This window comes from Mastigoproctus giganteus, chromosome 6, assembly GCF_048544385.1.
Source record: "Mastigoproctus giganteus isolate SK-2022 chromosome 6, ASM4854438v1, whole genome shotgun sequence".
In the NCBI taxonomy this organism is placed as follows: domain Eukaryota; kingdom Metazoa; phylum Arthropoda; class Arachnida; order Uropygi; family Thelyphonidae; genus Mastigoproctus; species Mastigoproctus giganteus.
Genome location: NC_143580.1, coordinates 31,906,432 through 31,918,775, shown reverse-complemented (window position 1 = coordinate 31,918,775; position 12,344 = coordinate 31,906,432). Strand labels below are relative to the sequence as shown.

The window sequence follows — 12,344 nt, the reverse complement described above, 5'->3', positions numbered from 1 at the left end:
CATCACCCTGCAACAATAGGCGCGGCTGCGCACTCAAAACCAAACCTGTGATAAAACAAACAATGAGTAGGGCAAACCCCTCATTTACCGAAAGACCACCACCGGACAGATAAGTATAACTCCACTCGCTTATTCCGATAATTACCCGTCGGGCTTTGTTTCCCCTCTACCAGTTTGCCGAATCCGATGTTATAAAAAATTTTTTCAAAAATTAAACTAAAAGACAAGTTGAAATAAAACTATCCTTATTCAATTAAATAAATAGTCTAAAAGAGCAAAATAATCTCACTACTAAGGCAAAACTGATAAGGAGTTAACAGAAACGGGTAATTATGAGACATTCCTTTAAAACTGGCTATCGATCCGCTCAAAGCCCCCGATGAAGTAGCGGGTAGATGACCAGGTAAGGGAATGTTAGTTAGTATTGAATGATAATTAATTAATGTTAAAATAATTATAATTAACTTCATTAGATATTATATAATTTGAATACCATTACAGACCCCCAGGAATAGGTTAGACTAAAAACGCTAACTAAATCTCCTGTTCTGTACACACCTTAATACCCTATAGAAAATAGATACCAAAAAATTAAAGTAATCTAAGCAATCAAACTAAAATATATCAAGCACGTATAATAGTCCAATTGCTACATGGCAATGGCATTAACGTAGCAAGTGATAAATTAAAAATAATCAATTAGACATTATCAATAATAATAAAAACACAAAATATATATATATATATATATATATATATATTTTTTTTTTTTTTTTTATATCCCTTGCATTTCTTTAAATCCAGCTTGGTATTGTCTGCTTGAATGTTTTCTCTGTTGCAGAATATCTTCACCTTTTGAACTTTCTTCTGCAACTTCAAGATTTCGTGTATCTTCTGCTTTCTTTAAAAAATCTGTAATCTGGGATTGTTTGCTTTTACTTGATAGATCTTCGTAAATTGCATGGTATGGAGCTAAGCATTTTTGAAGCCCTCTTTTGAACTTTGTGTTCCTTTGAATTGAAGGATCTGCATTCAAAAAATAAGATTCTAATTGCTCAGCTAAGTTTATGCCTTCCCGTATGCTTTTTAGTGTAAAATTTGGAACTTCAGAATTTTCATCAACCTCTTTTTCTACCAGTAATTCGTGAACGTCTTCAGTAGTCTTATCATCAAAACCTTCCCCTCCTACCAACTTAGTAAGTTATACTATCGTACCGATTTTGTTTTCTGCCGGTTCAACCATATTTTCTGAATGAACTGAATCTAGCCATACATTTTTCCAACATGCACGTGTTGACTGTTTTACTTCTTTGGGTAATAAAGCTATGATTCTGATACAATCCACAATTAATGTTTCCATGCCTCCATCACTTCAATAGATTCAGAATCAAGTTTTTAAAAAGTCCATTGTAATGATTTTCTGATGTAATGAGTTTTAAAGGTAGATATAATACCTTGATCTAATGGTTGAATTAAAGAAGTTGTATTAGGTGGTAGGGACATTACATTAGGAGCTCTTGAGATAAGTATCTTCCCCATAAACTTGACGTAACAACTCAACTTTCGGTTGGTGTTTTCTTGAGTTTTGTTAAAAATTTAAGATTGATTCTTTTATCTATCATTTTTCTGGAAAATGGAAAGAACACAAGGTAATGAAAAAATTCAAGGTGAACTGCCGTGCCTTTGTTTCAGGTAGCACTTTGAGTGTAGTGGCTGCATGCACAGTTTCATTAATTAATAGCCATACCTTGTACTTAATGTACTATTCATTGCTCCTTACACCAAATTAATCGGGCCTTTTTCATTTTTTGTGTGAGGAGAGGTGTCTTCTGACTGTCACTGCACTTGCTACCACTCCTATATGTTCTTCCCATTCTCTTTTCAGCTCAGATGAAGAAGCTCTACAGTTTTTAAGGCATAAGCGCTTCAAAACGTGGTCCTGTTTTGGCGTAGACTTATTTGCATCCGGTTCCTTTTTTCCTATCAGCAGAACCAGTATTCTTGAGTTTGGAAAGAAATCTACTCAGTGTCGACTGATTACAAGCGGGGTTGCCATTGGTTGGCTGGGACTGCTTTAAGTAATAAATATCAATGATTACAAGACACTATAAGCAATATGATGGGAAGAACATCCTTCTTCACAAAAGCAACAATAGCACTCTTTCTTCATGGTGTCAACTGCACATAACTTGCCATCCTGACACAAGAAAGGAATGACTGCAACTCTTGCAGAGTGTGCTTATATAGCTGAAAGTAACAGCTGATGCAATATTACATCATCACCTGCACGTGTCAGTCTTATCTGATGCAATCTGTAAGAAATATTGCCATATACTTGGGTTATTCGGACGACAATTGCAATTTTAAGGGGTGATGCACTTTCTTTGAACACCGGTGTATATAATGTAAGTAGATAATTATTTTCTGTACACCTTGTGTATGCACACAATGGACAGCTTATTAAACCACTTCCATTTATATAAGATGGCAGACTTCTGAACCAGGCTAAAAAAAAAAAAAAACTACATATATGTTTCCCTGCTTCAGTAAAATTCACAAGGTGCTTCATTTCATACACCGGTTCTTCTCCAGTCTAAGGGAATAAGAATCATTCACTTTGATTATAGAAGCACAGTAAATTGCCAATCCATAAATTGGTTTGAAGAATGAAATGAGCAACTACAGACTGGTTAGTGGGACTTCATTTGTAAGGAGTATGGAGGCAGTAATTAAAAATGAAATACAGTCGGTCCTCGTATAACACGTGTTTACATTACACGAATTCGATCACACACGATTTATAAATATGGGAACGTTATCTTATATAACACGAACCGAATTCGCTTATGCACGATTCGCCTTTGTGGTTACAAGAAATGGCAGTCAAACGCGGAATCACCCCAACTGAATGCAACACGATAGGAATGAAGAAGATTCTGAAAATGTATTTATGTGTTTTATATCAGTGAAGGGGAAACACATTTCACCATAATAACGTAAAAACCCACACAATTCCAGCTATCGATAATTTGCAATTGCAATTAGATCGAGTTTACGACCAGTTTATAACAGATTCCACTAGCAGAAACGCAACTGGAAATTGTTTTATGGTAGTAACCCCCAGAAATGTGCTTTAGTAAAATGTGAGGTGTTAATAGTGTATCTCGGCCTTTACGGTGTTGTTTATTCAGTTGCTACATGCGCACAGCTTTGTTTATGTGTATTAAGCGTGCCTCCTCGTTTTGTAATTGTGCTTTAAAAATGAGTAAAATACTTAAAAGGTGTGAAAAGGAAGCGTCCTGGCGAAGACACTGCAGATTCAGAGAGAGAAAAAAAAAAAAGCAATATCGATAAATAGAGGCGGACTGGGTCAAAAATTCTTACCCGGGAAAATTTATAGTGGCCAAAATCACACCGGCCTCCGGCCCACCAGGATTTCCCGGATAAGGCTTATGGCCAGTCCGCCTCTGTCGATAGAGAAAAAATATGAAATTGTGAAACGCTTTGAGCGAAATGAAAGACCATGTGATATTGCATGTGCTACAGACCTAAATGAGGCAACGCCGAGAATTACAAAGAATGCAGAGAAAATAAAAACAACTTTCATAGCGGTAACAACACAGAGTGTAATTAAAATCCATTAGATTAAGACACAAGAATTTGAAGAGATGGAACAGCTGTCTTTTCTATCTGTTTGGATAGAAAATCAAACAAAAAACAAGTTTGCTTATGATAGAAGCAAAAGCATTAGCAATATTTTATTACGTAATAGTCGTAATAAAATACGTAAACATTTTATTACGACTTACGTATTATAAAATACGTAAGTATTTTATTACGACTATTTTATTTAATATAATAAATTTTTTACGAATAAAATAAGTATTTTATTCGTAAAAATACTTTTTTAGTATTAAAAAATACTAAAAATACTTCATTATAATATAATAAATAATAAAAAAATATTATATTACAGTAATACCCCGACTTACGCTACCCCGACTTACGCGAACTCTGAGTTACGCGGTTCTTGATTTTTTCGTTTGGCAACGCTGCCGCCCACTATCTTCAAGGTCGTTTTTCATATGTTATCGTTATACGGTGCGACGGCGGAGAATGAGAGCGAAAGATGAACAAAATTCAACTTTGCTGCTTTTATGTTTTTTATATCAGTGAAGGGGAAACACATTTCACCATAATAACGTAAAAACCAACACAATTCCAGCTATCGGTATAATCGCAAATGCAATTAGATCGAGTTTACTACCAGTTTATAACAGATTTCACTAGCAGAAACGCAACTGGATTTTTATTGTTTTATGGTAGTAACCCCTAGAAATGTGAGGTGTTAATAGTGTATCTCTGCCTTTATGGTGTTGTTTATTCAGTTGCTACATGCGCGCAGCTTTGTTTATGCGTATCAAGCGTGCCTCCTCGTTTTGTAATTGTGCTTTATTCCTGAAAAATGAGTAAAATACTTAATTAAAAGATGTGAAAAGGAAGCGTCCTGGTGAAGACACTGCAGATTCAGAGAGAAAAAGAAAAGCAATTATCGATAAACAGAGGCGGACTGGGTCAAAAATTCTTACCCGGGAAAATTTATAGTGGCCTCATACTATGGTTTATGGCCAAAATCACACTGGCCCACCGGGGTTTCCCCGGTAAGGCTAATGGCCAGTCCGCCTCTGTCGATAGAGAAAAAATATGAAATTGTGAAACGCTTTGAGCGAAATGAAAGACCATGTGATATTGCACGTGCTACAGGCCTAAATGAAGCAACGGCGAAAAGTACATGACAATTGCAAACTTGACAGGTTGAAAATTGAAAAGGGCTCAATTGTAAAGGGCTTAAAAATTTTAGAAAACATAGACTCCAACGAAGAACGCGTTATAGCTACAAAGCAAGGAATAAAAAAATTATTAGCTTGCTACGAAGAAATTCTGCGTGAAAAAAAGAAGGCGCTGTGTCGTCAGACGAATTTGTTAGATTTTATGAAGCCATCGACATCGAAATAACTTTTTAACGTAAGTCATTTGTTTTTTTAATACATATTTTGTATTAATATGTATAAAGAACTGCAATTTTATTAATATTTTTCTTCTAAACTAGTGTTTTTGTTAGTCCTTGGTCCCAATTAAGCAAAATTTATATGTATTTATATGCAAAGTTGTACCCCGACTTACGCGAATTCGACTTACGCGATTTTCGTCGGACCCACCTATCGCGTAACTTCGGGGTATTACTGTATTTTTTATTACGTATTTTAATCGTTATAAAATACTTACGTATTTTATAACGATTAAAAAAATTACCCGATTATTTATTGTGTTTGGTAATGTTTTGGTTCCAAATGTGTGTTCAATCTTGGGTGGTCGGCACCTAACCCCACTTTTCCCATAGGGCCTGTTGTTTATATTGCACGATTTTGCATTGCACGAGGGTTTCTAGGAACACAACTATCGTGCTATACGAGGACAGACTGTACAGTATTACTGGATAGGAGTGATTTTCAAAGGGAAATAGAAAATGTGTGGTTTTAAAGGGAAAATCTGTTAAGCACTTCTGTTGTCACATGTGTATTATCTTCCAATTAAAATTTCATTTTTGTGCTTTCAGGTCGCTATTTTATTTGTAATCTCGTAATAGGCATTTTGTAATTTATTCAGAGACATGGTATACAGCTTTTAAAATATCTGAGGGAAAAAAGCACTGTAATAAATAATTTTGTCATCTAATGCTCAACACTGATTAAAAAAAAATGTTTCACTTATTTCAATTACATTAAACCAGAAAGAAAGATTTTTGCTTTCCACATCTTTATTTTTAAGTAAAGATGGATACATTCTGAAGAACATTCTTCAACTTGGACACACACTAATATGGATATCAGTTCAAGAAGTGATATGAAACATCTGAGAATTATCTGTATTCCGCCCAAAAATTAAAGACAGGTTTCACTTTACACAGGCTTGAAGTGCTTTGATTTTCACTATTCTCAAAAATAATAACTGCATTGCATTTATTACAGTAAAAATCAGAGTCAATATTTATAAGTCAGATGAAGGACTTAGGAAAACACAAATTTTTGTTAAAGCACTGAATTATGAAATACTATTATTATTACAGACCTATCCAGGACACAGTAGAGTTCCAAAACATTTAACCACTGAATGATGTGCAGAATATTTCAGTTGAATTTTATTCATCATTGAGGATGTAATGATTTTTGAACAATTTGCTTAAACATCATTAACATTATTGGGGAATGAACATTCATTAAAAACTTTTTCCAGTATTGTTTGTTTGTAGTAGAATCATAGTTGCTACATCCAATACTGTCAAAGCCAGAGGGGTCCTAGAACAACAGCTTCACTGAACTTGTCTTTCTCCAATTCCTCTTTTCTGTAACTTGTGGCACAGCCTGGACCCCTTACTCAATATTCAGGACCAGTGTATTTGAATTGCTCCCCCCCCCCCCAGGTCCCTCTATTTATTTTATAATCTGTACATTCAGTAGTACACTTTAACAGTTGTTTCACTCTCAGCACTATAATCAGCTACACTTAATTCTTATACAGTGGCATGTCAACACATGCTGCATTGTAAAAGAATTGCCATAGATCATTGATTACATATAAAATAATTGCATGATTACATGATGAGCAGAAATTTTGGGCTCTAGATGCAGAACTGTTAAAGAAATAATGATGCGATCTTGAATAAAATAACTTCATCATTATCTGTTGAAACAAGAATGCTGTACTCTGAAATATAAACAAGAGTGGTTGCATGGAGGACTGTTGTCCTCCCTATAAGTTTAGACCTAAGTTACTTAAATTACTGACCCACAGCAGATCTCAAATCACATAGAAAATATGAAGTTAGGACGTATGTTAGGAATGTATTAATTACTCCATCCCTGCAGGTGAAAGTACAAATTATGGGCAAGAGTTTTAAATGTGCTGGAGGACTATTTTACCTCCATTCTACAACTTAAGGGTTAGGTAACCTGATAAACTGTTGTGGAAGTGTCATTCTTGAGTTGTAAACAGGAAATAACTTTGATTGTTTATTTGGATCTTAGCAAACATTTGACTCTATTCTGCATAAAAGCTGAATATGCTGGGATCACAGATATGATCTTAGATGATTTACAGGATTCCTGTATGGCAGGAAGTGAAGTGTTGTAATTAATGGCTGTTCTTCAGAATGAAATAGAGCTGGAAGTGAAGCTGATCAGGGTTTTTTGCTTGTACCTTCCTGTTTCCAATTTTCTTAAATGACATTGCTGAAGAAATGCAAGACAAGATGTTAAAATTTTCAGATGATGTGAAGATTGGGAGAGTGGTTAATGACCAGCATAAACAGTGCTGATTTCGGTGTACCTGTGAAGAGAAACCTTATCAAGGTTTAATTGAGGGGTATCAAATGTGCAGACTGGCTTGTTTATTACAAGAAAATAACTTTGGTCATGAAATAAATAGTCAGTATTATTGGTCAATTTAAAATGTTTGCAATGTGGGGAAAATCCCGCATTGAAGCTGAGAATTTGTTCATGTTGAAAACTGGTGTTCAATTGCTAGTGGGGCACTCTGATTGTTCATATATGATAAAGCTTCCTAATTTCCTTTTACTATTAAGCTTTTATAGTTAATTACAAATTAACATCATAGCTAAGTGTTTCTCCATCTTTCTCCAATTTTATATTTTTGAAAACTGAAATGTTTACCGATAGTTCAAAATTTTATAAAATTGCAATAAGAATCACTCATATTTAGTACATTTCTTCAGAAGTCTTTCTGACTGGATGATTTACGAATTCTTGTGCAAACTTCACATATAGTAATATGTATATGCATATTTCTTTCAGTATTTCCATACTTCAGTACATTGAGTCTGTATATATCAGCATAGAATTACTGAAAAGAAATTAAAGAAATGGAAAGAATATATGCTAGTGTGGACTCTAGAACTGTTGGTGTGGCCTGTAAACCATTAATGCAGTTTACAAGTTCTGGTATAGGATTTTCTGATTTTTTTTTTTTTTCTTTTTGGGTGTGTCACTTATTTGATGGTTTTGTATGCCTATTTTCATTGTAATAATTATTACCAGACTTCTCTGTAATTCATTTTATTTTTTGAATAAAATCATATAACATTATGAAATAGGAGAACTTTCTCATCCTATTTTTTTGTTAACTACATTACCACAGTTTACTCGTAATGCAGTGGTCTTAATGCCAACAGCAAGGTGAACTGTTCTACAGTGAGTTCCATTGACACCACTACTTACAGTAGATTTCGGCCATCAAAAAATCACACGTTGCAAGGGAACATATCAGTCCAAAATTAATGGCCAGTGTGTTGTGTTGTGTTCTTTGTGGTACAGATTGTCAATTCCTATGAATACCCAGATATGCTGGAGAACTTTGTCTGCCTGCAACTTGAATGATTACGGTGTGTGTTGTTCAGACAAGATGAAGCCCAACCACATTGAGATTTGTGAAACCATATCCTACATCTAGGATGTGGTTTCACTCCAATGGTGATTGAAAATGGCAGTTGTTGCAGCAGTTAAAACTGCCAACATCCTGATGTCAGTGCACTTCTGGTCTTTAAATTTGTGATTGATAATATGTGGTATATGCAGGGTATCATGTAGAATGTTTTCAAAATGGTGGTAAAACTCTTCAAGGTCTCCTAAACCAGTTGTTCTTGACCAGTACGCTACAAGTATTCATCACTTGTTAATAAATTATGTAAAAATTTATTCCAAGTATTGTCTGTAAATATGAGTGAGATCTTAGTTCATTTTTTTGATTGCCTTCATGCTAATTTAGTATTTATACACAGTGGGGGGGGAGGAATATGCATATATATATATATATATATATATATATATATATATACACACACACACACACACACAGTTGGTCGTCGACTTACGACCGACTTCTGTTCTGACTGACAGGTCGTAAGTCGATCTGGTCGTATGTCGGCCATATATTTATTAACAGTATTTTTTAACCTTTCTAATCTTCTTATTATCTTTATAATTTATTTTTATAATCTTTTAAATTTTTATCATCTTTTATTTTTCATTTTAAATACAGTAATGCTTTTATCTTTTACTTCGTTTCTGCGCCTAGGCTATCTCTCTCTAGGAAGTTAAATTCAAACGCTCTGTACATTTTAATTGGTTTATTATTCATACTGTTTATAAAAAATAACAAAACTACGATCTATAATTACATATACAGTATTGTCATAATTTGAAAAATAATACTGTACATAATGTACTGTAAACACAAAAATACAATCTAAAATTAATGTAAAAATTAATACAAATGAAATTTACAAAATCAAATTTTTTGTGGTCGTAAGTCGACGACCAAGTGTATATACTCACGCGTGCGCGCGCGCGCACACACACACAATTATAACCACACTCCATTCATAATGGACTATGCTTGCATAGCTTGTAGTATAAAAAGCTGAACAGCTTCATATGCTAGAGCAGCGATAATTTGCATCTGGTTTTTCAAATCAGAGTGATAAAGTAGCAGTTGTGGGATGTAATAAAGATTTCACGAAGTTCCGAATGGGCACGATTGTGGGAGCTCCTGCATTGGGTGCCTCCATATCAGAAACGACATGTCTCGTTCATTGTCACAACCCTGGTTAACTAAGTAAAGGGTACAGTGCATTGTAAGACCCGATGGCAGATCACTGTGTGTCGGTTGAAATCACAACATAATATAGGGAATGCATGAACAATATCGCAAATGATGATGCACTGTACACTCCGATGTATGGGAATTCCACAGCGGAGAACCCAAGAGACATCCTCTCTTCACCACTGATCATTGTTGATGGCAAATGCTGTGGTATCAACATGCTGGTTGGACACTGGAGAACTGGAAACAAGTGTGCTGGAAAGATGAGTCCAAATATCTGGTGCAAGCAACATGAGCCCATGGACCCATTGTGGACGTACCCACTACCCAGGCAGGTGGCAGTAGTTGTTTAATATGGGGCATGTTTTGCTGGCAAGAACTAGAGCCCCTGGTGCATATGGACCAACTTTTCACTGGTAAGGTCCACTGGTGGCTCTTGGGAGACCATGTGCACCTTACCGTGTTTAATTTTTTTCCCCAGACAGTAACAGATCCAAGGTGATAGTGTGCTGTGTCGTTCTCCAAATCACTCATGCATAGTGCATGAGTGATTTGGAGAACGCTGAAGAAATCACCCACCTTGATTGGCCTCCAAATTTGTCCCTCCCCTTCTCCCTCCCACAACATCAATCCAGTTGAATACCTGTGGGATGTGAATGGGAAGTGAGGTGACATCTGGTGGAGTCAATGCCTAGGCAAATAGCAGCTGTTGTCCATGCGAATGGTGGTCGAACATGGTATTAGGTTGGTGATCATAATTCAGTGATGTGTGTTCTCTTCCTTTGCCTAAATTAGGGAATAGCTTGTTTATCAGTGAAATAGTTGCTCCAATTTGCTTGTTGATACCAAACTCTTGAAGATGTTACTTTCCCACCTTAATATGGCTGGATTTTATTTTAATAGGATCTTTTACTGCATTCCTTAGTAATTTTTTATTGCATTACCAGACTGCATTTTCCCACAACACTGATTTTATTTGAATCGGTTCATCTATTTTGAAACTTTATCGTGAGCCTTAAATTTATCTAGATGCCTTTGGTGAAACCACATATATTTCTTAACTCCAAGTCATGAATGCAGCATTACAACTCTTTTTTTCCCCCCCCTATTTTGCAGAATCCATTTTCAGTAATTTAGTAATACTTTACTGAAATAATTTATATTTTAAGAAAATCAAAAATTAATGATTCTACATTGTCATGAAATAATATCTTAAAATAGAAACTGGTGTTATTGCTACATACAAAATATGCTTAAATGTGCATTTTGCTTGCTTATAAAAAAATGTTTTAAATATTCTTGAATGCCAGTCTTTGCATATCTTGCTATGGATAGATATAAATGAATTATCATAATTATTGGCAAGTGAATGCTGGTAAAAACTTGTTAAATGAACTTGTTATATGTGGAAAATCTAGATATAAAGGGCAAAGTCAAAAATCTGTTTATTTCTTCAGTTGGTATTGTTTGACAAGTTGTACAACAGAATTTAAAATGTATATTTTCTGCTTTAATTCAAGAATTAATTGCATGTCTTATATAAAAAAGTATTATAATATTTTAGTAAGTGTTAACATAAGCTTCTGAATGGCTCTTTTTATAAATTTTCTGATGGAATGTTTGCATTATTTTTTTCAGGAAAGACTATTGCTATTGGTAAAGTACTACGAGTTGTAGAATAGATAGCATTATGGTTCAGTGAAAGCAGGAAGCTCCTAACTATTGAAATGTGAATGAACTGCTAACTGTTCACCATGACTGGATCTGTACTTCCTGCAGCTATCCAAAAATCTGTATAAACTTATGCAATGAAGCAAAGAAAATTTTCTCCTATTTTATTTTTTACTTTGGTAGTAAAGCAAGCATAACTAAATTGAGTCTGTAACATTTTAAAGAAGTAATGAAACTTCTGTAAAAAAAATCCAAAAAACTTAAACACTTTTAAACCAGGTATATGAAATCTATAAAGGAATTATGCCAGCTGAGAAATATACTGCTTTAGTGGTGGAGATATGCATCAAATTTATCCTTGTAGAAACTTGCAAAAAAAGAAAAGAGAAAAAAAAAAAAAAAAAAAGAAGAAAAGAAAAGAAAATATTTTAAATCATGACAGAAGAATTTTTCATCATATTGTTGGTGGATTATGGCTCTTTATTTGATGGTAATGAAAGTTTCCCTTATTTTAAAGGGAGTTATAAAAGTATGAGAGCTTAACTTGATTTCTTTATATACTTCTTTTTTTAAGAAGATACTATCCTCATATATTATAAAAAGTTAATCCTGCACTTAATATATATTGGGGGAAAAAAATCATTATTTTATACTTTTTTCCAAGTTCATTTGTAGCAGGAGTTCATGTATTCCCAAAATTTAATAAATTCATTGCCTGTTTTTATTGTTAACATGTCTCGATTATTTTAAAAGGAGTAATTTATGTTTATTTTTATGCTTAGATATTTAATATGCAGTAATTTACACTGATTAAAATCTTTTTTTCACATAAATAAAATTCAGTAACTTGTTTAAACTTGGACCTCAAAATTATTTAAAACTGTTTTTTCCCTCACATTTTCTTTTATTTGGTGAATATTTTTCTCCATTTTTAGCTTCTTTTACTTCAGTAGTTACCAAATATTTATTAATATTACCACTCTGATCATTTTTTC

General features: G+C 34.1%; 1 protein-coding gene across 1 annotated transcript in view; it reads left to right on the top strand.

Moving 5' to 3' along the window:
- Window positions 1-11,711, top strand: part of LOC150084133 (eukaryotic peptide chain release factor GTP-binding subunit ERF3A-like) — a 212,304-nt gene extending 200,593 nt beyond the window's left edge. The window contains exon 15 of the mRNA XM_090375053.1: window positions 11,317-11,711. Within this exon, the coding sequence (XP_090231179.1) occupies window positions 11,317-11,360 (44 nt within the window). The 3' untranslated portion in view covers window positions 11,361-11,711. The remainder of the gene's footprint in view (window positions 1-11,316) is intronic.
- Window positions 11,712-12,344: the final 633 nt, after the last annotated feature.